The sequence below is a fragment of the Cyphellophora attinorum genome (genome assembly GCF_001299255.1).
Source record: "Cyphellophora attinorum strain CBS 131958 chromosome Unknown Contig17, whole genome shotgun sequence".
NCBI lineage: Eukaryota > Fungi > Ascomycota > Eurotiomycetes > Chaetothyriales > Cyphellophoraceae > Cyphellophora > Cyphellophora attinorum.
In genome coordinates, this window is record NW_017253245.1 from 397925 (window position 1) to 421719 (window position 23795).

Genomic DNA, 23795 nt, shown 5'->3' on the forward strand with positions numbered 1-23795 from the left:
CATCTTCCTGACAGAACCTCAGCCTGTCTCCGAACTGATCTCTTCGTTGGTTAGCGTTCCAACAATGCCGCCCAACTACAACTTTGACGCCGCAAACGATCAGGAGAACATCGATCCCAGATCCCGCCACAGCCTTGGGGTTGATGAGTCTAACGATGATCTGTCGCAGCTATTTCGGCAAGACCCTGTGCGGCTCTATAAGTCTGGTCGTGCAGTCCAGTCCTCTGAAGACCAAAATGTCTCTCTTGACAAGCAAACAGCAACCGCCAAGGACAACTCCAAAGCACTCAACTCAATTCAACCCCGGAATCTGTCTGCTTTCCCGGGCCTTCCGTCGCAGAAAGGAGTCTCTCGCGCTTCGTCTATGGTGAAATCGATCAGCAGTAAAGCCACCGATTCTCCAGACCCATCCCAGAAGATCACTGGCAAGGACTTCGAAGACGACCTGAATGGTGATGAGCTAGGAACTCCAGACATCTACGAAGACGAATCAGACAATGGCGATGACGAGGTTGCACTTACAGGCAGCACCCATGTTCAAAGCCAGCCGAAGCCGAAGAGGCGCAAGACAACGGGAGATTCACCTGCCAATCCTTGCCGGCAAAGCCCAGAAGAAGTCGTCGCGAACTCAAGCCTGTGCAGATCAACCCATATAGTGTAGACAAGATCGCTGTCAAAGCACAGAAATCCAAAGGCCGCAACCCGACAGAGGCTGAGGTCAAGGAAGAGCTAGAACCAACTCAGACCAAACCAAAGCAATCCAAGAAAAAGCGAGTCCGCCACAGTCGAGAGGCATCTTTATCAAGCGACGAATCGGCCGTGGACCTCGTCGAGCTTGATCCGTTGATAAAGCTACACAGAACCGTTCTGCGCATTACCATCCCTGGTGAGAGCAGCTGTATCGATGCGCCCTTCACGGTGGTCAACACACTGCCAAAGTTGATTGACCTGACCAATCGTCGTTGGGGCGCCATCAAGGGTTCGACTGTGCAACATCTAGTCTGCAAGCGCTTCTGGCTGGGCTCCGGCAACGGCAGAGACTTGCTGATCTACGAGGACTGGGATGAACAATTCGACGCCCTCGTCAGCTCAATTCTCGAGGCAGAAGTTTGGAAGACCATGTTCGGCGAGCAGAAGCTGGAGGTGATCATTGAGGCTACGTTGAAAGACAGACAGACCCCTGAGGTTGCGCCTGTCCCCACGCCCCAAAGCAACGTCTGAAGAAAGTGACAAACGGCCAATAAAGACGTTTCGTCGACTTCTACAGGGGTGAGCGAGCATGAAACCGTCAAGTAGGAGAAAAGATACGAAACCGATGGATCTGTTAAAGGAGACTAGCTTAGCACGAGCATCTGCAGCGGAGATTTTAGCCTGGGAGAAAGAGGCTCGGAGTATGGAGGACCAAGATTTCAGGGGTTCTCGCGCCGTCTCAAGTGACGATTAGATGCATGTTGCCAACGGTGTACGACGAGGTAGTAGACACACGATTCTTCCAGAACATCAACGTCGTCTTCCTTTTTGTCTCACGTGGTCCAATGAGCCGTACATTGCGGACATCGAGGCCTTGATCTCCTCCATCTGTCATGTCAACTGGCATGCGGATCTTTTTTCAACGGCATCACTATTTTTGATTGATCTACCTACCCCAGACGGACAAGTTCCAGAGCAGCAAACCTTCGTCTTCAATTGACACCCATTGTCCGTCCCACGTCAAAACTCTACCTTCACCAGTCTAAAGTCACACGTTGTCGTACACGACCGACCGCAGCCAACCCCACCTCTTTGTGTACCACCGCTTACATTCGATCGCAGCTGTGCTCCGAAGCTGCAACCTCGACATTCGGTCAACTTTTGGGTGCCCCTACTATCATCTAAATCGCGAGACAAGAACAGAAAGCGCAGTCATACGCAACTGGCATTGGCAGTGTCGGAAGACGAACGAACCACACGCTCTTTCCGTGGCCACCACGACTCGCGAAGAAGAAGCAATCGCGACGCGCGAGCAGCTGCGCCTGTAAGCAAATCGTCACTTCCTGCCAATTCAAGCACCATGGCATCACCTCCCGGTCCTGGCGTGCAACGCAACGAGTCTCGTAGTTCGAGTCTCAGTTCGAGGTTATTCCGCACCAAGAGCGGCGAAGCTCTCGGAGGCGGCTCTCGTCTTCATCGCAAAGGAAAGCAGGAGCCTCTACCACAGCCAACACAGACACCTGTCACACCTCCGAAACTGCCAGAGTACAGCATTCAGCCGCAACTCGGCATTTCTCCCAGGATGACTTCAAGAGAATATTCCACGAACGGCACGCCTCCTGTTCCTCCGATCCCTAAAGCTGTCGCCGAAAAGAAGGAGGTCGTAGATCCATATGCGAGAACGGAGAGCATGACACATCGTAGGTCGACTGTCCCTCTTTGAGTCAAGAAGCTAACAACGGATGCAGGTGGTCGTTACAGCTATGCACCAAGCACTGTGAGCACACTGAACAGCCCTAGGAGAGTAAGTAGCCTGCGAAGCAGCCGACGTCTATCTCACTCACACTTCGCAGGTCCGCAGACGTAAAGACCCAACCCCGTTCAACGTCCTTGTCATTGGCGCCCGCAGCTCTGGCAAGACCGGCTTCATCGAATTCTTGAAGCAGTCCCTGGCGCTCCCAGCCAGGAAGCAGCCTCCGCCTCGTGGCCATGAGAACGATCCCCCCGCGCCAACATCTCGGCACAATCGTGACTTCACACAACACTACCAAGAGATTGAGGTTGATCATGAAAGACTGGGCTTGACATTATGGGACTCTCAAGGCTTGGACAAGGGAGTGGTAGACTTGCAGCTGCGCGAGCTCACCAACTTTGTTGAAAGCAAGTTTGATGAGACATTCCTCGAAGAGGTCAAGGTGGTCCGTTCACACGGCGCCTTGGACACTCACATACACTGCGTATTCTTCATCCTTGACCCAGCCAGACTCAATCAGAACCTCAAAACGGCTCAACAAGGTACCACAAATGGCGCTACCAGTCGTATCGGCAAGGTCTCCAGGATTATTGGCGCCCTGGACGAGGATTTTGATCTTCAGGTCATCAAGGCCCTCCAGGGCAAAACTGTCGTCGTCCCAGTCATCAGCAAGGCAGACACAGTCACTGCGCAACACATGGCCTTCTTGAAGAAGCAGGTCTGGGAAAGTCTGAAGCGAGCCGGACTCGATCCACTTGAAGCTCTCAACATGGACGAAGAAGGCTCGGACATTCTCGAAGAAGGTGACGAGGATGCAGATGACAACGACAAGAGCAGCGACGATGGAAGCTCGCCGGCCTCGCCGGCCTCTGCTCACACCGAAGACTCTGACACTGTACCAGCGAAACGTCCTCAACATAAGCGAGAGCCGTCCAACTTGTCCATCTCGACCTCTATGATGGATAGTGGGTACGTTCCTTTGTCCATCCTGAGCCCAGACGAGTATTCCATGCAGTCTGGGGGCCAACTTGGTCGTGCCTTCCCCTGGGGTTTCGCCGATCCTTTCAATCCGGAACATTGCGACTTCGTGAAGCTCAAGGAAGCTGTCTTCAGCGAATGGCGCTCAGAACTTCGCGACGTCAGCCGCGAACGCTTCTATGAAGCTTGGAGAACACATCGTTTGCATCGACAAGGCAACGCTGCCAACACCAGCAAATTCGCACCCACACCACGACAGTCTGGAGGCATTCCGATTCCTCTTGAGAGAAGAAAGCCTTGAAGCGCCTTGCGAGTTGTCCAGCATACATCCAGATTTTCGTTTTTCGAGCACAACATTTCTAGATACCTCTTCTGACGCCTTTGCATTGCATTGTGTACGAGCATGCGATTTGCATTCTTTCTGGCTACGAGTCACGATTGTGGGCTGATGGGATCTTTGCATTCTCTTGATTGGACCACCTTCCGATCAGTTTTCTTCAACACTACAGGCAGTGTCGGCAAGTCACTCGTTGTCCCTGGGTATTTTGAGTACATTGCAGCATTGGCACGGCCTGGAAAATCGATCGAGTGAAGCGACAGGAGAGACATCTTGGCCATGAGTCGGCTGGAACGCTCAATTTCTGAATATGTCTCTAGCGTGAATGCAGCCTTTGGCTTCATAGGGCCTTTTGAGTGGTCAAAACCGCAGACCGAAGCGGTCTGCTTGATTGTGATCAACATAACTAGCTAGTGTGAACAGATGCAGTACAGCAAGCAGAAAGATAGGATACAGTGTATGAACGTCGACAGCGCCCTTCTCTAGCACACAGCCAAACATCTTCACTACCCATTCTCTTGTGTTTTACCAGAAGTTGAAGCCACCAGATCGGTCTCTAAATGCCATGTTTCAACCCAAAAAAGCCCTCCAGGCTGGTAGGTGGCAGCGCATCAGTCGACAACAGAACGACCCCAGCGAATCACGGTTTTGATAACCATTATCAAGAAGATAGCTGGACAGGGGCAATGGATATTTATGTTGCCAAAATGATTGATTTGTGTTCTTTACAGTAGATTACCAGCAAGACCTACCTTCGCCATTCACCCAGGCAAGACCAGTCATTACTCGCTGTTCTCAAAACAAGCACCACATGGATTATGAGCTTTGCCACAGTAGGGACACTTTGGCCAGCCAGGATCATCATCTTTCTCTTCCTCTTCTTCGTCGTCGAGCATGTCGCGGTCAACATCCATTTCAGTGAACTCACCTGACTCTGGTGTTGGGGCTGCTGATGCGCACGAACACGGTGCATGGTCACGAGCGGAGCACATGAGGTCTGACGCGTAGGCGTAGCCCTCAGGCAGTGAGGGATACGTGTCGAAGTCGTTGGCGGGCAAGTCGTTGTTGTCAGCTCGCAGAGCACGAGGTGACCAGTCCATTTCGATCTTTGTGTAGTCCGTTGGCGTTATCGACGATGTCGAGCATGACGAAGGAGTAGCAACGTCTGAGCTTGGTTGCGGCGTTGGGCATGCGTAGAACCATTCTGCTGTCCCGTACTTTTCCCAGTCTGCTGGCGGTGAGTAGAGGGTGATATCAGCGTCCTGTGATGTGTCAATTTGAGTAGCGATTCGCAATGGTGGCCTTGCTGACATGAATGTTCGCTCTATCCACGCGAGATCGTGTGGCGATATGTCAGCACTGCGGTCTGCCGGCTGGCATGCCATGATTTTCTCCTCGACCTCTTCGAGTATCGTCGGCAGTGTCGGCCTCCAGGCCATGATCTCCTTCTCGATCTCCCCCAGCATCGTCAGCATCGGGTCGTAATTTAGGTCTAGTGAGTTTCCGGTCAGAACAGCGACTTCTTCAGCAGTCAGCTCGTCAAACAGTGTCCTAGATGTAGGTAGCAGATGCATGTTATCGTTGATCGATGCGACCAGACGTTCCCCACCTGGAGAGAGTAGCATGTCGTCCATTGAGAAGTGTCGCAGTGGCATATGTTTGCACGGGCAGTCCGCGAAGTCGGTTGGTGTGTCCACCGGGGAGGGCGCTGTCTGTCCAGAATAGGGTATCTCTAGCTTCAGTTCGAATGGTATTCTTTGCGTTAGAGAGATCATTCCGGCAGAGTAGGAAGGGATGGATCGGGCATTCGACACATGATGGATGTGCATTGGGATCATATACATCGATCATCAGGTCTCTGCGTGCGCTCCAGCAGCTCATTGTCTGATGCAGTATCAAGGGAGAAACGAAGAGGCTTTGTGTCGTCCTTAATGGCATTGTCCAACAACAACAGAAGGGCACGGCCGGTAGAGAAATGAATTAGCCATTGTTCACTTTGTGAGACACCTTTGTTCAGACGGAGACTCTTGCGCCGGGACGCCGATGCCATGAGGATTGCCGCTGGGTTCTCGCAGAAGGCACTTGCTGCCACGAGTTAGCTACGCGTATTCTGTAGTAGGTGAAGAGCTGCAGTGCTTCGTCGTGGCGCGCATTCAGCACGGATGATCGCAGCAGCACTTCGACTTTTACAACCTGAGTAGGCTTGCAGATAGGAGAAAATCTGGAGGAACGTTCTCTTGACTTCTTGGATCGCAATGAAGACATGGCGAATTCCAGATCACCATATCCCTGCATTTGATGTTTGTCATGAGCAAAGACCTCCTGGAAAAGATCGTGGTGGCAGTAAAGGAAAAAATGTTCCGGGTGCCGAAGTTAACGGGTAATCCCAGGACGAGTGATCTCACGCCTGACCAGTGACATCTTCAGCACGTCAGAGATACATATGCACACGAGAGGAGATCCGAGCTGCGAGAATGGTTTGGCTTGCGATCTTGAATTTCCTTTGGTACTCTTTATGCAGCCCTTCTTCAGAGCACAACGCATTTCATGCCGCAGAATTTTCCGTCCTTGTCGTCCTTCTCGGTAGTCGGTGTGGGGGCGGTTTGGTCGGTCTTAGTGGCAGGCGTGGGCGCGGCAGTTGTTTTCTCATCACTCGTAGCGCCGTTCGTGGGTGCCGGGTTTATGGGTTCCTCTTTCTTTGCCGGTGCCGCCGTGGTCGTCCCATCAGCGGTCTCAGGGAGTCAGAAGCTGACTTTGCCAACCGTAATCGCGAACTGCTTGCCCTGGATTTCGGCAAGTTCGAGCTCCTTTGCACTGGGCTGTCTGCTACCGTCGCCAGCAGCGTAGGTACCCGCACCCCATGGCGAACCACCACGTGCTTCGGTCAGATCTGTTTGAATGCCGAATGCATGGGCGTAGCCCAGCGGCACGTAGATCATGCCCTGGTGTGCCCAGGAGGAGAGAGCTGCGATGGCGGTGCTCTCCTGGCCACCACCCTGCGAGGCAGTGCTGACGAACAGACCGAAGTACTTGCCAGCAAGCGCGCCGGACATCCACAGTTGGCCGAGCTGATCGATGAAGGTCTTCCACTGAGCGGAGTAGTTGCCGTAACCTGTTGAGAGGGAACGACTGATTAGTGCATGTTTTACCAGCAACACGGCTGGGAAGGGGCCGACTCACGGGTTGGCACGCCGAACAGGAAAGTATTGTATTCCTTCATGGTATCGGGAGTAGCGAAGGGGATAGACTCGTCCTGGGGAGGAGCGTGCATCTTCGTGGTGACCTCAGAAGGGAGGGTCTCCTTGATCCTGAGCTTGATGTCAGTCTTGCACTGACGCTCACTCATTTTTTCGAGGAGTCGACTCACTGGAACAAGTCTGCTTGACCACCAGCGGCCTCCACACCCTTCTTCTCAGCTTCGGCCAGCTTGCGTACATGGCCGTACATGCTGTAGAAGATGATCGCGACTTTGACAGCCATTTTGGAGGATTGCGTGAGCTATGGATGTAGTAGGCTTAAATGAACAGTGCAAGGTGTTGGAGATGGATGCACAACAATTGAGCAGGATCGAGAATGTAGCTTTCCAAGAGCTGGGCAACCTGTGCACGAGATCTTATATACTCCTGCGAAAATAATGGTCTAGATGCGTGTTTAGAGGCGAGCTCAAAAATGTGCAGTTACCTCATCCATAAGCATATGTCAGTGACCCCTCCAGGGAGAGCTGCCCTGGCAGTTGCGCAGGTGCGAGCGGGGCAGTCGGCATTGCGTCGTTCCAAACCCGGCTATTTGTGGTATGCTACTCAAAACGGTCGAAGTCAAACTGTGCTGCACGCGCGCCGATGATTCACTGAGGGTCCGCTGACGGACCTAGTGCTCTCCATATCCGCTGTGGACTGGATGCAAGTCGAGTCGTAGCGCTGAAATCTCGGAGGAGGTCGTCCTTGAGATTTCCAATAGCTGACTGATGATGTGAGTTCAAGATTTACCCCTGGCATTCTGACCAATCACCACTATGCTTGTATTGACCTCTTTTCCGCACTCGGGTCCTAGCTTCGTGTTGCACTGTGCCCGCTTTGTCATTGCTGCAGAACTAGTGCAAATAATGGTGTATCGGATTCTCTGGCCACTATCTACGGATTTGCGTGTACCCACGAGTAGGAGGCCCTCAAAGCTCGTCGTCGAGCTCCTCTACCATCATAGTGTCCAACACCTTGCCTGCAGACTTCACCATTATATCAGCCTTTGTTCTAACCTTTTCAAGGATTTTCTGCTCGGTAGCATCCTCTCCGACTTTGAGCTTCTTTCGTTGGGCAAGCATAATGATAGGCATTATATCCTCTGTTCTAGCCTCAGCGAGCATTCTGACCGACTTGAACCCATTCTCCCACAAGAGTCTTGCCATCCTACTCTTGACGAAGCTGACCCTTGCCAAATCCAACAAGTCCGCTCTTGCGCCAGCCCGTAGGCGATCACACATATGTTCGAGCACTGCACCAAGTAAGGTGAACGCTGAGCCCATGCGCTCACAGAATTTGATCATTCCAGCTGCAAACCCGTGACACGTCTGCGACAGATTCTGTATCTGTCCTCGCGGTACGTTGTAGCGAAGGCTGATGTCGTGGACTGGAATCTCGTTGCACAGATCCCGGAGCTGGAGAGACGTGTATGCCCGTCGATAGATTCTGGCAACGTTGAGCTCGGACGATGTACTCTCCGGCAACTGACCGCCTGATAGCGAGAGCCTCACTATCGTGGACGGCGAGACACCGATCAGCTTGAAGGCACGCAGATCCGCCTCCGAGAGTGAGTCGAGGTGTGATCGGAAGACAGGCCAGTCGATGTTGCAAAGATCGTGCTGATGTGGTATGGGCGTGAAAAGGTACAGTGTATGCATTTCCGATTCCATCACAAACGATGAGAGCGCCCGCTGCATCTCTTCGTGGACGAACAGGCCATCTTCCGGTGTTAGCGCTGACGCTACAATAGCCACTCCAAGAGTTGTAGGCTCAAACACTACGGTCAAATCGTCAGACTGCGAGATCAATTGTGTTTGGACGAGGTCTGCCAGGGCTGCATCGAGCATAGCCATGACTTCGGCAGGATCACAAGTTTGCCATAACAGAGATGAACGGACGTAGTCTTCCAGACTGTCTCTGCTGTTGGCGAGCTTGGTGGCGACGACTTCGAGCACTGCACGTTTAAGTCCACGTTTGTCGGAACCGAGGCAGCTCGTTACTGGGGGCAATTCTGCCTCGAGCAGCGCAGCCACTGCCTCGAGATCGGCTTTGACGCAACACAGGTAGGTCTCACCGATCTCGTCTTTGCCTTTTCTGCCAGCCCTTCCACGCATTTGACGCAGCATTGCTGGACCGAGAAGGTCTCGGCCCATCCTTGCCCCGTGAAGTATGACCCTCCGGGCTGGTAGGTTGATGCCTGCCGCAAGACTACAGGTTGCGACCATGACTTTCAGAATCCCCTTGTCATAAGCTTCCGCGATCAATTCTCGTTCCTCCAAAGTCAGTCCAGCATGATGAAAGCCGACACCAGCGTGAATGGTTTTGGAGAATGCACTTTCAAAGCCGTTGGGTAAAGTTTGCAGGCACGCCATCACCTCAGCTCGATCGTTGAGCACGTCCTCCGAGAGCTCCTCCGTAGGCGTTGCAGCAGCAATCACTGTCGCAAGTCGTTCCGCGCCGAGCCGGCTGGAACAAAATACTAAGGCACCGAAGCCGTCTGAAGCTGTTTCAACAGCAAGAGCCACGACCGCATTGAGCATTGGGTTTTCTAACTCCACGTGAATTGAAGGCCTGATTTTTCTAATGGCCTGGGGACAATCGAGCGCTGACCCACTGGATGTGCAGGAAGCCGAATGTCCCGAGAGCTGGCTGGCGGTCCGAAAGAACTCTTTGGCATTGGCTGTCGGATAAATCTCGTCGTTGTACACTAGGTGCTCTTCGACAGGGATGGGACGGTACTTCGACACGTAGAACTTTGCCCTCAGCCACTTCGCCAGCAGAGCTGGATTTGAAAGAGTGGCACTCATGCCGATTATTTGGATGTCCTGCTGTGTGGCGAGCAGCTTCGTCGCCATGAGCTCCATGATATATCCCCTACCTTCATCGTCTAGCATGTGTAGCTCGTCCATGACAATGCAAGCGAGCTGATCAATGCGACCTTCCTCGATCGCAGCATTTACGAGTACATTGGCTTTCTCGATTGTGCATACAGCAATATCGAAGTCCGCCCAGGTGATTTTTGCGCGGCTACCGCCGAGGAAACCCATGACTTGGATGTGCTTGCTGTTCCCGGTGAAGCGAGCTCCCCCGGATGTGTCGAGTTGTTTGGATACATCTTCGACTAGTACTCGAAGCCACTTCAGTTTCTCGTGCACCAGAGCCACGTACGGGAGAACGAGGATAGCTTTTCGGCCGGGATTCTCGATGACTTTCTTCAATAGCAGGACTTCCGCGACAAGTGATTTTCCACCGCCCGTAGGAGCAGTGTAGATCAGGTTCTGGGTGCCCTCCAGCACGCCTTTGCCAAGCAAGCATGTTGATTGCCACGGATAGATCGACTTCACCCCAGACTTCTCGAAATTGTGGACGAGCTGTGGTGGCAGTCCATAACGAGCGTGGCGGAGAGTCAGCAACGGGTTGTCCGAGGCGGTAGGGGCAGAATTGGATTGTTGGTCTGCAATCGGCACAACATCTGTCGTAGGTCGTGGCACATCACTGATCGTGCTCGCTTTCAGATAGCTTCTTGACCTTTTGGTTGTAGCTGGCAGGGAATACGAGCGCTGGACGGAAAGCTGTTGATGTGGTGGGTCATGCAGATCTAGTTTCCTCTTGGCTCTAACAATGGATGTCGTTGGATAGACCTGACCTCGCACCTGATCAAATGTGGTTTGTTGATGCCAGGATTCGGAAGTTGGCCTCATTAGGACTTTTCGGCAGCCAACAAATAATGGCAATCAGTCCTACTATGCGCAATCACAATGACAAGACGTATCGTCCCGTGATATAACACGTGAATCGGTGCCAGTTATTGCTTCCGGTGTAAACATGATTCAAAGCAAGCACTTACCTGGTTGGTAGTTCAAGGCAGCAGTCGCGTTGGAGATCGACTTGCACCGCGTTCAGGTGGGCCTAAACCTAAACCCCGGCTAGATCCGACGGCTCCATGTCACCTCAGGGAGTGCGTGACAGGCAGATGAAGTGAGACCTCCGACTGTATCATAACTCAGTCGTGTAACCAGCATCGCTGATACGTGATAAGGCACTGGTCGATAAAGACTATTGCTGGTGAACATCAGGCTCTCGATCGCACATGAAAGATAGAAAGATCGTTGTTGAAGACGAGGACGGTCATGGAGCTCGTCCTGCGAACATTCGCCCGCATGGCATTACCATCGTAGGTGCTGAGCTTTTCGCTGCAGTGCAGAGAACTGAGAGCGCAACTCCAAGACTCGTGCAAGTCACGGTATGGTCGACGGGGATGCCCACACATAGCCGCCAGCATGTCCTTATACTGAATGGATGTATGTAAGTGACATTGACATAACTGCCGCGATAATGTATTGGGATATCAGCGGTTCGTGGCTTCTCAGAGAGACTACACAGAGGAAGAGGATGATAACGTCCATGAAAGAAGCGAAAAGAGCCTGGCAGTCAAATCTGGCGCTTCCAGCTAGCCGAATGCCAAGATACTTCCTCACAAACTGGCTGTCATTGGCAGAAGCTGCCGAGGAGAGCTCCATGGCGGTCCGCCGAAGTCAATCCTGAACCTCTTTGTTCTGGCAATGCCTTACTTCAGGTGTGATCACCTCCTCTTGATTTATCGAAGTGTCATCGCCCATCGAGACTCGGCTGCTGTAATGGCAGGAGGTGCCTCAGAAGCATCAATGATCCCTTCCTTGCCGCAAGGCTCGATCCGATAGCACCTTCTTACTCGAACTGAGGCCTTTTCCATCTGCAAGCTGCTTCCGCGCGTAGAACTTTGAGCAGAACAAAGCCCAGAAACTGCCTCCAAGTAAGTGTGGGCATGACACCTGAGCCAGGTCCAAAACATGAAGCGGGCCAGGTCTTTTGCCAAGCCGTCTTCCATTCTTGATTCCTGGTGTCTACGCACGTCTCCCTCATGTCCTTCACACAGCCCGGCTGCCTTGCTGATTTGTCGTATTGCACTTCCCCATCCCTTGTGTCAGCAAACGTTGCCCGCCTGCTTTGTCGGACTCAATTATTCGCAACTATTCATCAATTATCGAGTCAACATAGTCACCGAATTGTCAACGCCACTTGTCTGAGCTAGAATTCGAGGTGTCGCGGCGCTTTCGGTAGAAGGAGGCGCTACGGTCTCTACCTCATACCCAGACGAGGCCTTGTCCCTCATCTTGGGAACAAACGCTGTTCTTCTGCGCTAGCCAAATTCGAGCGGACGGAGTGGACTGGCCACTGCCTTCGCATATTTCGGTCTTCTCAGCAACCCGCCGCCCTCTCTTCATCATTTCACTCACATCACTCCTGTCATTTTTCGAGTATCGTCTTCCCTACACGCCTACAGAGTTTCATCGACCGTCTCTATTCTCTTCTGTACTCAGTCCGGCATCGATGCACACTACACCAGTCTGTATCTCTGAGTGCCTTGCCCAGACGTGGATTGCAGCGTGTTAATTCCGCCGTTGCGTATGCTTGAGTTCCACGCGATCGCTGATTGATGCCACTGGCCCTGGCGATGAGGCTTCATACTACGCACATCATCAGTACTTCCCTTCGCCATGGCGACAAACGATGATATTCCAGATCCACTGGGATCTGATGCACCTCCAACGCATCAGCAGCCGCTGCCACCCATCTCAAAACCTCTTGACTACCTCCCACCGCCAAGGCCCAAGTACGATGCTCAATCTGCCGCCACCCCCGACCCTGCAGATGTCGACGATGAGGTACCACAATCGCAACCCATGACTGCTACTCATTCCAATTCATCCCAGAATGGAGACGGCGATGCATCTGCTCCGTACGGGACAAGGTCACGTAATCGTGGGCCACGTATAAATTATGCAGATGACAAGGAACTCGACTTGGAGATAGAGCTACCGGGCGTATCACCAAGGCAAATTCGCGCAGAGCCGCCGCCGCCGCCAAAGACAGCTACCTGAATTCCACGACACCTACGAATGGCTTCTCGGTCATCAACGCTGCTCCAATTTCGAATGGCGATCATGCTCCAGCGCCAAAGGATCCTGCGTCCCGGCCACCCAGGCCAAGGTACCTGCACCTACACCGGCACCGGCACCGTCCAAAAAGCGCAAGCAACCTCCCGCCAGCTCGGCCGCCGCAAGTGGCACAACGACTCCCTTTGCGCTGGGCCCTCAAATGCATGCACAGCCTGCGCATTATGTTGTATCTAATGTGATGAGCTTTTCGAAGTCTGAAGCTCGTCTCAATGCAAAAGACCAACTGATCGCTGACGATGGGACCACGCTGGCTGCGAATGGTAAGATCCCTCCTTCGTGTCCTAATGCAAGCGCTGACTGCTGTAGAACACGCCTACTTCATCTGTGAGCCGCCCGGTGACCCCTACTACCTCGCCCGAATCATGGAATTTCTCCACGCGAACAACGACCCTGCTGCGCCCGTCGATGCGATTCGAGTCAACTGGTATTACAGACCCAAGGACATCGGCCGAAGAGTCCAAGATACAAGATGCGTCATCGCCTCCATGCACTCAGACACGTGTCCCATAGCGTCGCTTCGCGGCAAGTGCAATATTCAGCACCTCAACGATATCGACAACCTCGAGACCTATCGCAAGCAAAAAGATAGCTTCTGGTTCGATAAGCTATACGATCGGTACATGCATCGCTACTATGAAGTGATACCCACAAGCAAAGTGGTCAACGTGCCACAACGCGTCAAGGATGTGCTGGACGAGCGGTGGAAATTTGTGCTCATAGAGGTCGGGCGCAGCCGAGATCTTACCAGCGCAAGCAAGAGATGTATACGATGTGAACAATTCGCCGCAAACAACGACTCGGTTGATTGCGCTGTGTGCAAAAATACATACCATATGCGCTGCGTACGCCCTGCGCTAGCCAGGAAGCCTGCAAGAGGCTTTGCTTGGGCTTGCGCAGCATGCAGTCGGAAGCAAGACCTTATGCTCGAAGCCCGCAACACACCTACCCTGTCTGAGTCGGCGCAGACTCCAGACGAGGAGATGGTCGACGAAGAGGACTCAGATAATCTGGCCCCTCCCAACGAGACTCGAGAAAGTAGCGCCATGCCGGAAGAGCATCCGCCGCCGACAGCCGCGCAACTCGCGCAGGCCAATCTCTGGCCGTGGCGGTATCTTGGTGTACATTCACGGGTCGAAGATGCCCTGGACTACGATGATCGGATATATCCTAGAGCGAGTTCACGTTTAGGTCCACGACATCAAGCCAACGTCAATATATGGCACGGACGGCCCGTCGAGCTCGTCAAGCCCGCTGATATCAAAAAGAAGTACCAGAAGTCTGCTGGGTCGAAGAAAGACGGCAAGATGTCGAAGGAGACGCTTGCTCAACTCGAAGCCGAACGGGACCAACGGCAGAAACGCCCTAAATGGGTTCTTGATGAGCCGGTAGGATACATAGCTCGTGGTCACGACGAAGCGGTCGAGGTACGGGGCAAGAAAGAGCACACCGCTCAGGTCATATTCAAAATGCCGGAATCAGGCTCCTCAAGCGGTCGGGGACTCGAGGACGCGCAGAAGCCAACGGTCACGGAAGCCGAGATCGACGAGTACATCGCGCAAGTGAAGAAGCTTGCCGGACAGTACGATGTCCAGACTACGTCGGTCGATCTGTTGACGAAAGCTATCGAGAAGCTGCAAGCCAACGACTACGACGCCGAGAAAGCACTCGCGGCAATGAGGGGTTTGTCGAAGAGGACTGACTTGAAGATGCCTGATCTCAATCGAGAAGAGGTCAAACGCTTCGAAGAGGGCGTCGGAAAGTATGGCAGCGAACTTCATCTTGTTGCTCGCCACGTCGGCACGGTCAAAGAGGCCCGTATTGTTCGCTTTTACTACATGTGGAAGAAGACAGATCGTGGTCGGCAAATTTGGGGCAGCTTCGAAGGACGTAAATCTAAGAAGGACTCTAAGAAAGCCGACAAGGGAGCAGATGGCAAAGTGGAGGACGTTGCGGACGACGGTGACGATTCAGCCTACGACAATGCAAAAGCGGCTGCAAAAAAGCGTGGTTTCGAGTGCAAATTTTGCGCAACACGGCACTCGCGCCAGTGGCGACGAGCACCAAACACTTCTCCAGGCACACTCGTACCAGCAGATTCGGCCTCGAAAAATTCCAAAGACAAGAGCAACTGGCTGCTGCTTGCGCTCTGCGGCAAATGCGCTTACCTTTGGCGACGATATGCAATTCAGTACGAGAACATTGAGGAGATCTCCAAGAAGATCGCAGCCGCTGGCGGTCGCGCAGCCAAACGCAAGATCGATGAAGAACTTCTGCAAATTCACTATGAAGCCCATTCTGCGGCTGGGGATCCAATTTCGATGCAAACAGCCAATGAAGTTCACAAAGCAGGTGTGGAAATTCCGCAGAGCATCATTCAGTATGATGAGCCTCCGAAGAAGAAGACGAAAGGCGACAAAGACGCAGCCATCCCCTCAGGCGTCGCTCCAGACATTGTGGTAGAGAAGAAAAAACCTGCTGAGAAAGTGCCTGAGGCGCCACTCGAGCCAGAAGCGCCGAGGGTCAAGGTACATCCATGTGCCGTTTGTCACGTTATCGAATGTCCTGGACAGGAGCTCCTCAAGTGCAGGGATTGTCGCCTTCATGTTCATGGAGTTTGTTATGGTGTATCGCCTACCGCTAACGTCAAGCCGTGGTTTTGCGACATGTGTCGGAATGACCAAATCCTGCAGGTCTCGACCATCTACGAGTGCCTGCTGTGTCCTGTCACGTACACTCACCAAGAGCTCATGGAGCCTCTTCGAATTAGTCATAAGAAGAAGAGCGACAGAGAGCGCGAGAAGGAGCGCGTGGAAAGAGAGATGGTCGCTGAGGCGAGTCGACGGTGGCGCCAGCAACAGGAAGCTGCTGGGCGGCCTGTAAACCCAAGAGAAGCGCTCAAGCGTACAGCCTGGAACAACTGGACGCACATCGTTTGTGCCCTTTGGACGCCCGAAATCAAATTTGGGGATGCCGAGCTGCTTGACGCCGCTGAAGGTGTTGGTTACATCCCACCTGAGAGGTATGAAGGAGTGTGCAAGATTTGCAAGACTTCTGGCAAGAAGCCTGTGCATACTTGCCATCAGCCAGGCTGCAACGCAACATTTCATATCGGATGTGCCCATCAAGCCAACTACATATTCGGCTTCGACATCACTCCAGTGAAAGGCAGTCGACGCGATTCTGTACAGACGGTCAAGTTCGGCAATGAAGGGGGGCTTGCAGTGCCTGCCATCTGGTGTGCCTCGCATGGTGCAACCACTTTTGTACACAGCATGGTCGAGCAGACGGAAGATGGACAGATAGCGCTACAAGTGTTTGCACGCAAGTACAAGCAGGCGGATACCTCCATCACCGGTACTGTTCGACGAGCACAGCAGTTCAATCTCAGCGCTCCGCTTGCAGCGCAGCCCACACAGCAACCAGCGCGGCAACCTACCATCACGAATGGTGCAAGCTCTTCAGGCCCTGAGCGCACCACTCGACGCAGACGAGGATCTCGCTCGCCTTCTCCCAATGCCGATCCTGACGAGATGGAAGTCGATGGCCCGGATGCTGGTCACGAGAGCACTGACACTGACCCCAGCAAACGAAAATGTTGCAGCTGCCTCGTCGAAGTCAGTCCGAAGTGGTGGCCTGTGCAGCAACCAGTAGCTGGTCGCTCAGTAACACCTCCGCCAGCTCGGGAGAATCATCCTGAGCAACCTCATGTCAACGGGATTGTGGCCTCTCCACAAGTTGAATCGAGCAGCAGTCATGCTCCAGGAGAGGTGATCACCAATGGCATCGTTAAGCACGAGCCTAAAGAGCCCGAAAATCCCAATGCTACGCCTCAAGCTCCCGGTGAGATGTGGCAATGTCACAAATGTCATGTGGGCAAGGTGGCGCCACCTTCGTCGCCATCTCAGGTTCGACCACGTCCACGCACAGCCGCAGAACCTGAATCGGATCCCATCGCCGAAGCCCCGGCTTTCACTTCTTCCTCGGCGTACCCATTCGCACCACCAAGACCTCCACCTCTCGAAGGGCCTCTCACGCCACACGCTCATCCAGCCGTGGCTCCTCCGGTGCCTGCTCACCATTCGCCATGGGGTCACACGAATGCGCCCTGGCCGCCACCAGCACCTTTCATGCGGGACCCAGGCGAAGTTGCGAATCGGTATGGTCCAAGACCGCCACCCCCAGCAGGCTATCCACACCAACCTAGCTGGGATTCTCCTCTGGAACGGAGCTCTTCTCAGATCCACTATGGTCCGCCTCCCACGGCAGCAGCTGGGCATCATTCGCCTCCAACAGCTGGCTACGGTGTTCCGCCGCCGCCTCCAGGACCGCCGCTACCGCTCGGCCCTGCTCCAACTCGTGCACCGTCCCCGCCACGATACGATGCTGGCTTTGCTGGGCTCGGCATTGGTGGCCCACCAATGCGTCCAGGTCATTCACAGATCCGCGAGGACCACCGATCAATGGCTACGGTCCACCACCCCCACCGGGCCCATCACCAGCTCCGAGTTGGGCAGTCTCTAGGCCAGTCTCTCAGCAGGCAGCGCGTCCACCATCGGTCCACCCACAAGCGCAATCGCTGAGTCAGGTGGCTCAGGCCGCAGAGCAGTTGGGTGCATCGCAGCATTCCAGGAATCCTAGTGGTGACAACTCGCAGCGGATGGCGCAGAACAGCCAACCTTCTAGCTACCCGAGTCCACCGCAAATGGGATCTGCTTCGATGATCAGGCCCATCACTCCCGTCGACGCGTCCCGCGCAACAGCTGACGAGGCACTCCGCCAGATTAACGCTACGGATCGTCCTGGAGCAAGCGCTAGTCCCAGTCTGAAAAACCTGCTTATTTAGGAAAAGAAGCTGGAAGACTCGAACAAGGGCATAGAGGAAGGCTCCACAATCGCGGCGCGCGGTGTCACGGGCGAAGTGGTCTGCCATGGCCGTCAATGTACTTCCATGTGATGAATACTATCGAGGAGGCATGTAGCAAATGGCGGGATTTTCTGCCGAGCTATGAGTGTCGTGCACGGGTTGGACTCGGGTTGTTGTATCTTTAGATGTTCAGCATGTATGGGATGTCACTCGCTTGTTGGGGCTACGAGTGGGTGGCAGACCGGGATGAGTATGGCTTTGGTCAGTGAGGGTTTTATGGCGAGGCTTGAGCAGCGCTTGCTACACAGATATATGATGATAGACGCATATGGTGGTTAGCAAGCCGAGATGGGCTGTTGCGTTCTTTAGGTGGAGTGTGAGAGAGACAGAACGAAGACAATTCCAATGTTCGAAATCTTTTTGTTCCAGTTGTGGCGATCTTGGGGTATCTGGCTCGCTTTGGAAGTCCTTTCCCTACACCAATCTGGTCGGCAAGCAGGCAGTCTACTCTGAATATCACGACGAGCGTCAGAACCAATCTGCTGACCTTATGAAATCTGAAAGCTCGGGTTGGCTTCCAAGGAGATCTGAGGTTCTGCTGAAAAGTACCAAAGCTGACCAAATCACTCGTCTTCCTCATCAGAATCAATGACTCGTCGCTTCTTGCGTATCTGGCTTGGACTGCCCTGCCCGGCTCCATCATCTTCTGCAGCACGCTTCGGTGTGCCCGACCGCTCCCGCTGCGGCTTCCGCTCTGGGATGACACCGACGTCGTCATCAATCTCTCCGGCAGCGTCTTCATCGTCGTCTTCATCCTCTGGTAGCTCCTCGTCGTCTTCATATGTCTCTGGTTCCTCCTCCGAGTCGGCCAAGAAGTCGTCTTCGCGGTCGTACTCGTCCTCGCGTGTGCGGCCGCGCGGCATCGTATCGTCTTCATCGTCGCTATAGATCTCGCCGTGTCGATTGACCTTGCGCTTCGAAGCGCCCTTCTTCCCGCCTGCGCCTCGTCTTGTATTGCCTCGTGCAGATGGCATGCCTTCGTCGTCTTCCAGCCCACCAACGCTGAGACCGACGCCAGAGCGACCTCCAAGACCTGAGCGGCCGAGGACCGCATCGCGGCGGGTATTGTTGCGGTACTGTGCGTTCTCGAGCTTGCGCTGGGCACGAGCGGCGTCCTTTTCTGCTTGTTCGGCTTCGCGGCGGATCTGTTCGGGGTCTTTGCGGACTTTGGACATGGATTCGAGTGGGTTGCCGATGTCTGCGGCCTTGGCGAGTTCGGCTTTGAGGCGGTCGATGGAGCAGAGGCTAGCTCGCCAGATTTCTGGATGCGGATGTTGGCGTCGATTGGTCGGACGATTTGGACGTCGAGACCGGAGGTGGAGTGTGGGGCGGCGATGTAGTTGTGGGTGTCTCGATTGGGATCGTAGGGTGTGGGGACAGGTTTGAGGCGGTTCTTGCGGGCGTCGTAATTCTGACGGAAGGCGGAGGTAGAGATGTTGTATTGCTGGGTAGGTTTTGAGGCGAGCTGAAGGGTCAGAGAGCCGTCGGACCAGCGAATGACGCGGGCATTGGATTGCATGAGGTCTTTGTCGCGAGGGTCGCGGCGCCAGTACATGGTGCTTGTGGCGGTGGAGAAGGCGGAGAACTTGTCGCCGGACTTGTTGTTGCCCTTGTCTTGGGAGGCATCGTGAGGAGCGGTTGGTGGTTCGTAGGTAGGGTAGTCGAAGTTGCGGCTGTTGAGGCCAATGAAGGCAGGGAGGTTCATCATGTAGAGCTCGTCACCCTCGGGAGGTCGGATGCGAGCCAGGTCGACATCGAAGACTTTGACTTCTCTCTGTTCGCGGTCCACGTCATCGTCTTCGACTGAGTTGGCGAGGCGGTCGTCTCGTCCTTCGTCGTCGCCGGAATCGAGGTCGCGGTCGTCAAGCGTTCTTCGGTTGACTTGTGGTTCTTGGTCTTCGTCGTCGTCGCCGAAGAGATCACCGTCTTCGCTGCCGCCACCGTTTAGCTGCGGCTCTGGCGTGGGCGCGTTGCCGAATCGGTTGGGCGTGGTGTCCTGGACCGCAGCCATGCTCGTGTGGTTGTTTTTCGCAGCGGTAGGTTGCCCACTCTTCCTCCCGGCGTGAAGCGCGGCGAGCTACCCAACTATGATGATATTCGTAATGACTCGGATCCCCAGGGGGGCCGCTGGCGCATCGAGAATTGTATGAACAGCAATGAGTCCGGTAATGGAAGCAGGTTACAATTCTTGTGGGTGTCTCAGGCTCTGTGGTTTCTGAATCTGATGGCTCGTAGTCCGAATCCATGGTAGTGCCTAGGAGTTAACGCCCTAAGGCCGTGGCTCCCTCACCTCCTCCGCAATGAAGTACAGTGCCAGTAGCACTACCCTCACTTGTACCACAATTCAGTTCTAGTGACAAATCTCGCCCTTTTCTGTGTTGGTTGCCGCAAGTTGTGGTAGTTGGTGTGGCATGGCAACTTTCTTTCAGAGTGTGTAAGTCAAATCAACAAGTTCTCCAGACGCAGAACCACCCTGATGCCCCCTCTACTACGTCTCTGAGCACCATGTCCAATCCCCTGCCTCCTTGTACAAGCCAGCTTTCCGCCAGATTTCGGCGTATTGCTACAAGATGAAGGTCAAGAAGGGTCTCAAGCGTCTCTGCTGCCACCAAATTACTGACCACGAAGACCACAGTCGGCAGGGCTTTGGTCGAGGCAATACCAAGTCGAACCAGAACCTCAAAGCCAGTTACAACAATGGTGCACAGTCTGCCCAACAGCAGCCTCCGATGCCTCCTCTAGTCAATTCGCCCTCCATGTCGTCCACCTACAGTCAAGAAGTCCCCTACAACGAAGCCGAGCCAAAGAAGTTCCTCAACGAGAAACATGCGAAATGTTCCGTCAAGGGCAACTTTCTCACGCTTGCTGCTCAACCTAAGAATGTCGATTTGGGAGAATGGCTGGCACATCAACGTGGGTCCACTGCATAGTCTGGCTACTCGACCACAATGCTGACACGAGGTAGTGGTCGAGATGAACCGGTTATTAGCTGGCATGATTCAGGTCATCCAAGAAGTGGATACCAATAATGGCATGGCGCTATGCAACGAAGTCACATGTCCCACCATGTCCGCCGGACGGTAAGCCTTGTTCCTTCTAACGACGAAGAACGACCCTCTGACATCTGATGTAGACTCACATACACATGGCTTGAGAACGGTAGACCAGCCAAAATTCCCGCCCCCTCATACATCGTCCGAGTTCAGCATGGATCGTCGGCAAAATCCACGACCCTCACGTCTTCCCTACCGACCCACCCAAGGACGTCCAAGAGACCGCATATGCCTCAGGCGGTCCTGGCAACACCCTCCCTCCCATTGGCGCACCCCCATCCAACCTCAACCAACCCATGTCCACGCTCGCTGGCTCCAACCAAGATTGGATCGGCAAAGCCTCTGGCTTCCCTCCCAATTTCCACCAAGACGTCAAGAGCATCATCAAGCAGATGTTCCGGTGTTACGCCCATCTCTATCACTGCCACTGGGACAACCCGTTCTGGCACATCAACCGCCACCTCGAGCTCAACAGCTGCTTCGTGCACTTCATGACCGTCGCAATGTACTACGACTTGCTTCCGAAGAAGGATATGGAGCCGCTTCAGGGACTTGTTGATATCTTCATCAGCCAGGGAGTCATTCCGAGGGAGGCTGTCCAGATGCATGTATCATGACGAGGAATTGCTTGCGACTAGTCAGTCTCGGAAAGGGGGCCCAAAAGCAGTCATGAGAATGTAGGCTATGATGTGATGCCAATGCATTTCCAGCGATGATGAGCATAGTTCCGATGTGAAGGAACAAGGCGTTCTGGTGAAGACATGACGGTATCTGCGTGGATAGCAGAATGAAACAGGTGCGATATTGGGGCAGATTACGTTAAGCTCGCATGGAAAATGCTACCGGGCGGGCGCCCCGTCGCCACTCCGCCATCTACCTAGGCACACAACTGAAATGCGTTTTCCGCCCAAGAATTTTGATGCTCCTGCCTTCAAGTTCCAGTCTCCCAGCACAGATTGGTTCCACAGAATAGACATGACAGTCAAGCTATATTCGACCTCACCGTTCTACATCATCATCATCGCGATGAGATACTCAGCCCCACAATCCCCAACACGGCGCCGGCCGATCCAGCTGCTTGATACACATCTTCGCATGATTAACCAAATGCAAACACAGATGATCCCCTTTTATACTCCCATCGCCCGGCCGCGCTTCGCCTCCTTGCCGCTCCGCCTCCTCCCTTGCACGCTGCTCAGCGCGCTGGCGCCCTCCATCCGCCGCAGATCCTCGAGCGTGAAGCCGCTGGCGTGAATGCCCATTTGGAAGTCGTGGGCGAGTTTCTGCCCGAACTCGCCTGTTTCGGGTTCGTGGTCGTGCCATTGGTTTTGTCTTCGCTCCATCGCGTCTGCGAGGGACATTAGGGGGATGATTTGGCTGTTGGGTGGGGGCACCGCATCTGGTGCTGGGTTCGGTGTAGGTGGTGGGGTTGCGGTGCGGTCACCGAATACGTGTGCTCTCACTAAGTCGTATGCGAAGGTCTTCCATTCGAGTTCGGTGAGGGCGGACATGTGTGCTGAAGGTGGGGAGGCGCTGAAGCCTTTTTCGAGGATGTCGCGGGCTGTTTGAGGACGCGCTGCCATTGGTCGACGAGGACGGTGAGGAGGGTGTTGGACAGCATGACGTTCTGGCTGCCGGATTGGAACTTGGTGGGGCATATCCGGCAGTAGATTACGCTGTGGGCTGTGCGGTGGGCGGAGGAGAGGGTGGTGATTGTGTGGGAGGAGATGGGGAAGGCGGAGAGGGTGCTGAGGGTCGAGAGCGTGAGATAGAGGTTCGGAAGGCAGGGACAGTCGGGGAGTGGGTTGGGATTGGAAGGGCGGTGAGTAAGTGTTGTGGTGTTGTTGACGGGATGCTTGTCTGGGGTGGTGTAGGTGTTTTCCTGGAGAGGTATAGGGACTGTGGTTTCGGTAAAGTCAGGCCATATCGAGTAGTCGGTGGGGTACGGAATGTTGTAAATGTCGCTGTCGGAGGGCGTTCGAGGATGATCTGACGGAGGGGTGTTCTCGAGAGAGGCATTCGCGTTCCGGGACTGTCTTATAGCGCCGGGTCCCATAGGTCCCGGGCAGATGTTCTCGAATTGGTTGCGCTCGGCGTCGGCGGCGGAGAGGGAGGGGTCGAGTATGTAGGATTGTGGTTTCTGTGACGAGGAGGTGCCTGCCTCGGCTTCATCGTCCTGTCGCTGTCGTTTCTTGGGTCGGCCCATCTGCTTCTGAACCGAGTAGATACATGGTATCGAGTACTTTGTACAGCGGGTACATCCCACAGGCTCGCCGGAGCATTTCAGTTTGCGCTTCCCTAGAGGCGAGTCAGTCTTACATGTTCCGCTTGTCTGTGCGAGCACGAGGGCATACGGCATTCATCGCAGGCGGCATGGACCTTTGCGCCTCCAGCAGTCGAGTCCAGTGCCATCGCTGAGTCACCCATCATGGTACAGTCCCACTGTTGGAGAAGAGCGCTCCGTCGGCGAATGCGCCGTCCATCTGGTTCACTGGAGTCGCGAGCATTGCGTCGGGATGTCAGCAAGTAGCAGTCCTGCTCCTGTCGCTGCACTTGCGCTCCGAGAAGTAGCAATATTCTAGTCAGGGCATTGCTGACTTATGCGCGGGGACCTCTTTTCTAAACGCCTGAAGCCTGCGCTTGCTGAGCATCAGGCCCCCCAATCGCCCCGAAGTTAAGGCGTCGGGGCTTCTTGGCTTAGCCTAAACGAGCTTTAGTTGTCGATCCGCTCGGTCGAAGATTTTCCGACGCCGCATTCGAGCAACTTTTTTTGGTGCAGTTTTGGAGATGGCATTAGCACATTGAGGAAGACCTCAGTCATATAC

At 54.2% G+C, this 23795-nt stretch overlaps 9 protein-coding genes across 9 annotated transcripts; 4 read left to right on the top strand and 5 right to left on the bottom strand.

Annotated features, from left to right (window-relative positions):
* Nucleotides 1-64: 64 nt before the first annotated feature.
* Nucleotides 65-1221, top strand: AB675_5865 (uncharacterized protein; the record flags this gene model as incomplete). The annotated part of the gene is made up of 2 exons (XM_018146109.1): nt 65-511; nt 544-1221. 2 exons carry the CDS (start codon nt 65-67, stop codon nt 1219-1221), a joined length of 1125 nt encoding a protein of 374 aa, XP_017998845.1.
* Nucleotides 1222-2050: 829 nt separating this feature from the next.
* AB675_5866 (uncharacterized protein) lies at nt 2051-3722 on the top strand (the record flags this gene model as incomplete). Its single annotated transcript, XM_018146110.1, has 3 exons — nt 2051-2390; nt 2439-2494; nt 2544-3722. 3 exons carry the CDS (start codon nt 2051-2053, stop codon nt 3720-3722), a joined length of 1575 nt encoding a protein of 524 aa, XP_017998868.1.
* An 818-nt stretch (nt 3723-4540) lies between these two features.
* AB675_5867 (uncharacterized protein) lies at nt 4541-5383 on the bottom strand (the record flags this gene model as incomplete). Its single annotated transcript, XM_018146111.1, has 1 exon — nt 4541-5383. One exon carries the CDS (start codon nt 5381-5383, stop codon nt 4541-4543), a length of 843 nt encoding a protein of 280 aa, XP_017998664.1.
* A 903-nt stretch (nt 5384-6286) lies between these two features.
* On the bottom strand, nt 6287-7238 carry AB675_5868 (Minor allergen Alt a 7; the record flags this gene model as incomplete). Its single annotated transcript, XM_018146112.1, has 4 exons — nt 6287-6490; nt 6512-6870; nt 6939-7066; nt 7126-7238. The coding sequence occupies 4 exons, from the start codon at nt 7236-7238 to the stop codon at nt 6287-6289; spliced, it is 804 nt and encodes a 267-aa protein (XP_017998661.1).
* A 685-nt stretch (nt 7239-7923) lies between these two features.
* Nucleotides 7924-10695, bottom strand: AB675_5869 (DNA polymerase theta; the record flags this gene model as incomplete). Its single annotated transcript, XM_018146113.1, has 1 exon — nt 7924-10695. The coding sequence occupies one exon, from the start codon at nt 10693-10695 to the stop codon at nt 7924-7926; it is 2772 nt and encodes a 923-aa protein (XP_017998672.1).
* A 1836-nt stretch (nt 10696-12531) lies between these two features.
* Nucleotides 12532-17573, top strand: AB675_5870 (Lid2 complex component snt2; the record flags this gene model as incomplete). The annotated part of the gene is made up of 3 exons (XM_018146115.1): nt 12532-12858; nt 12908-13253; nt 13300-17573. The coding sequence occupies 3 exons, from the start codon at nt 12532-12534 to the stop codon at nt 17571-17573; spliced, it is 4947 nt and encodes a 1648-aa protein (XP_017998747.1).
* A 907-nt stretch (nt 17574-18480) lies between these two features.
* AB675_5871 (uncharacterized protein) lies at nt 18481-19928 on the bottom strand (the record flags this gene model as incomplete). Its single annotated transcript, XM_018146116.1, has 2 exons — nt 18481-19178; nt 19229-19928. The coding sequence occupies 2 exons, from the start codon at nt 19926-19928 to the stop codon at nt 18481-18483; spliced, it is 1398 nt and encodes a 465-aa protein (XP_017998837.1).
* A 559-nt stretch (nt 19929-20487) lies between these two features.
* On the top strand, nt 20488-21587 carry AB675_5872 (CBK1 kinase activator protein MOB2; the record flags this gene model as incomplete). Its single annotated transcript, XM_018146117.1, has 4 exons — nt 20488-20830; nt 20883-20997; nt 21051-21076; nt 21124-21587. 4 exons carry the CDS (start codon nt 20488-20490, stop codon nt 21585-21587), a joined length of 948 nt encoding a protein of 315 aa, XP_017998653.1.
* A 513-nt stretch (nt 21588-22100) lies between these two features.
* AB675_5873 (uncharacterized protein) lies at nt 22101-23382 on the bottom strand (the record flags this gene model as incomplete). Its single annotated transcript, XM_018146118.1, has 3 exons — nt 22101-22601; nt 22646-23268; nt 23325-23382. The coding sequence occupies 3 exons, from the start codon at nt 23380-23382 to the stop codon at nt 22101-22103; spliced, it is 1182 nt and encodes a 393-aa protein (XP_017998752.1).
* Between the last annotated feature and the right edge of the window lie 413 nt (nt 23383-23795).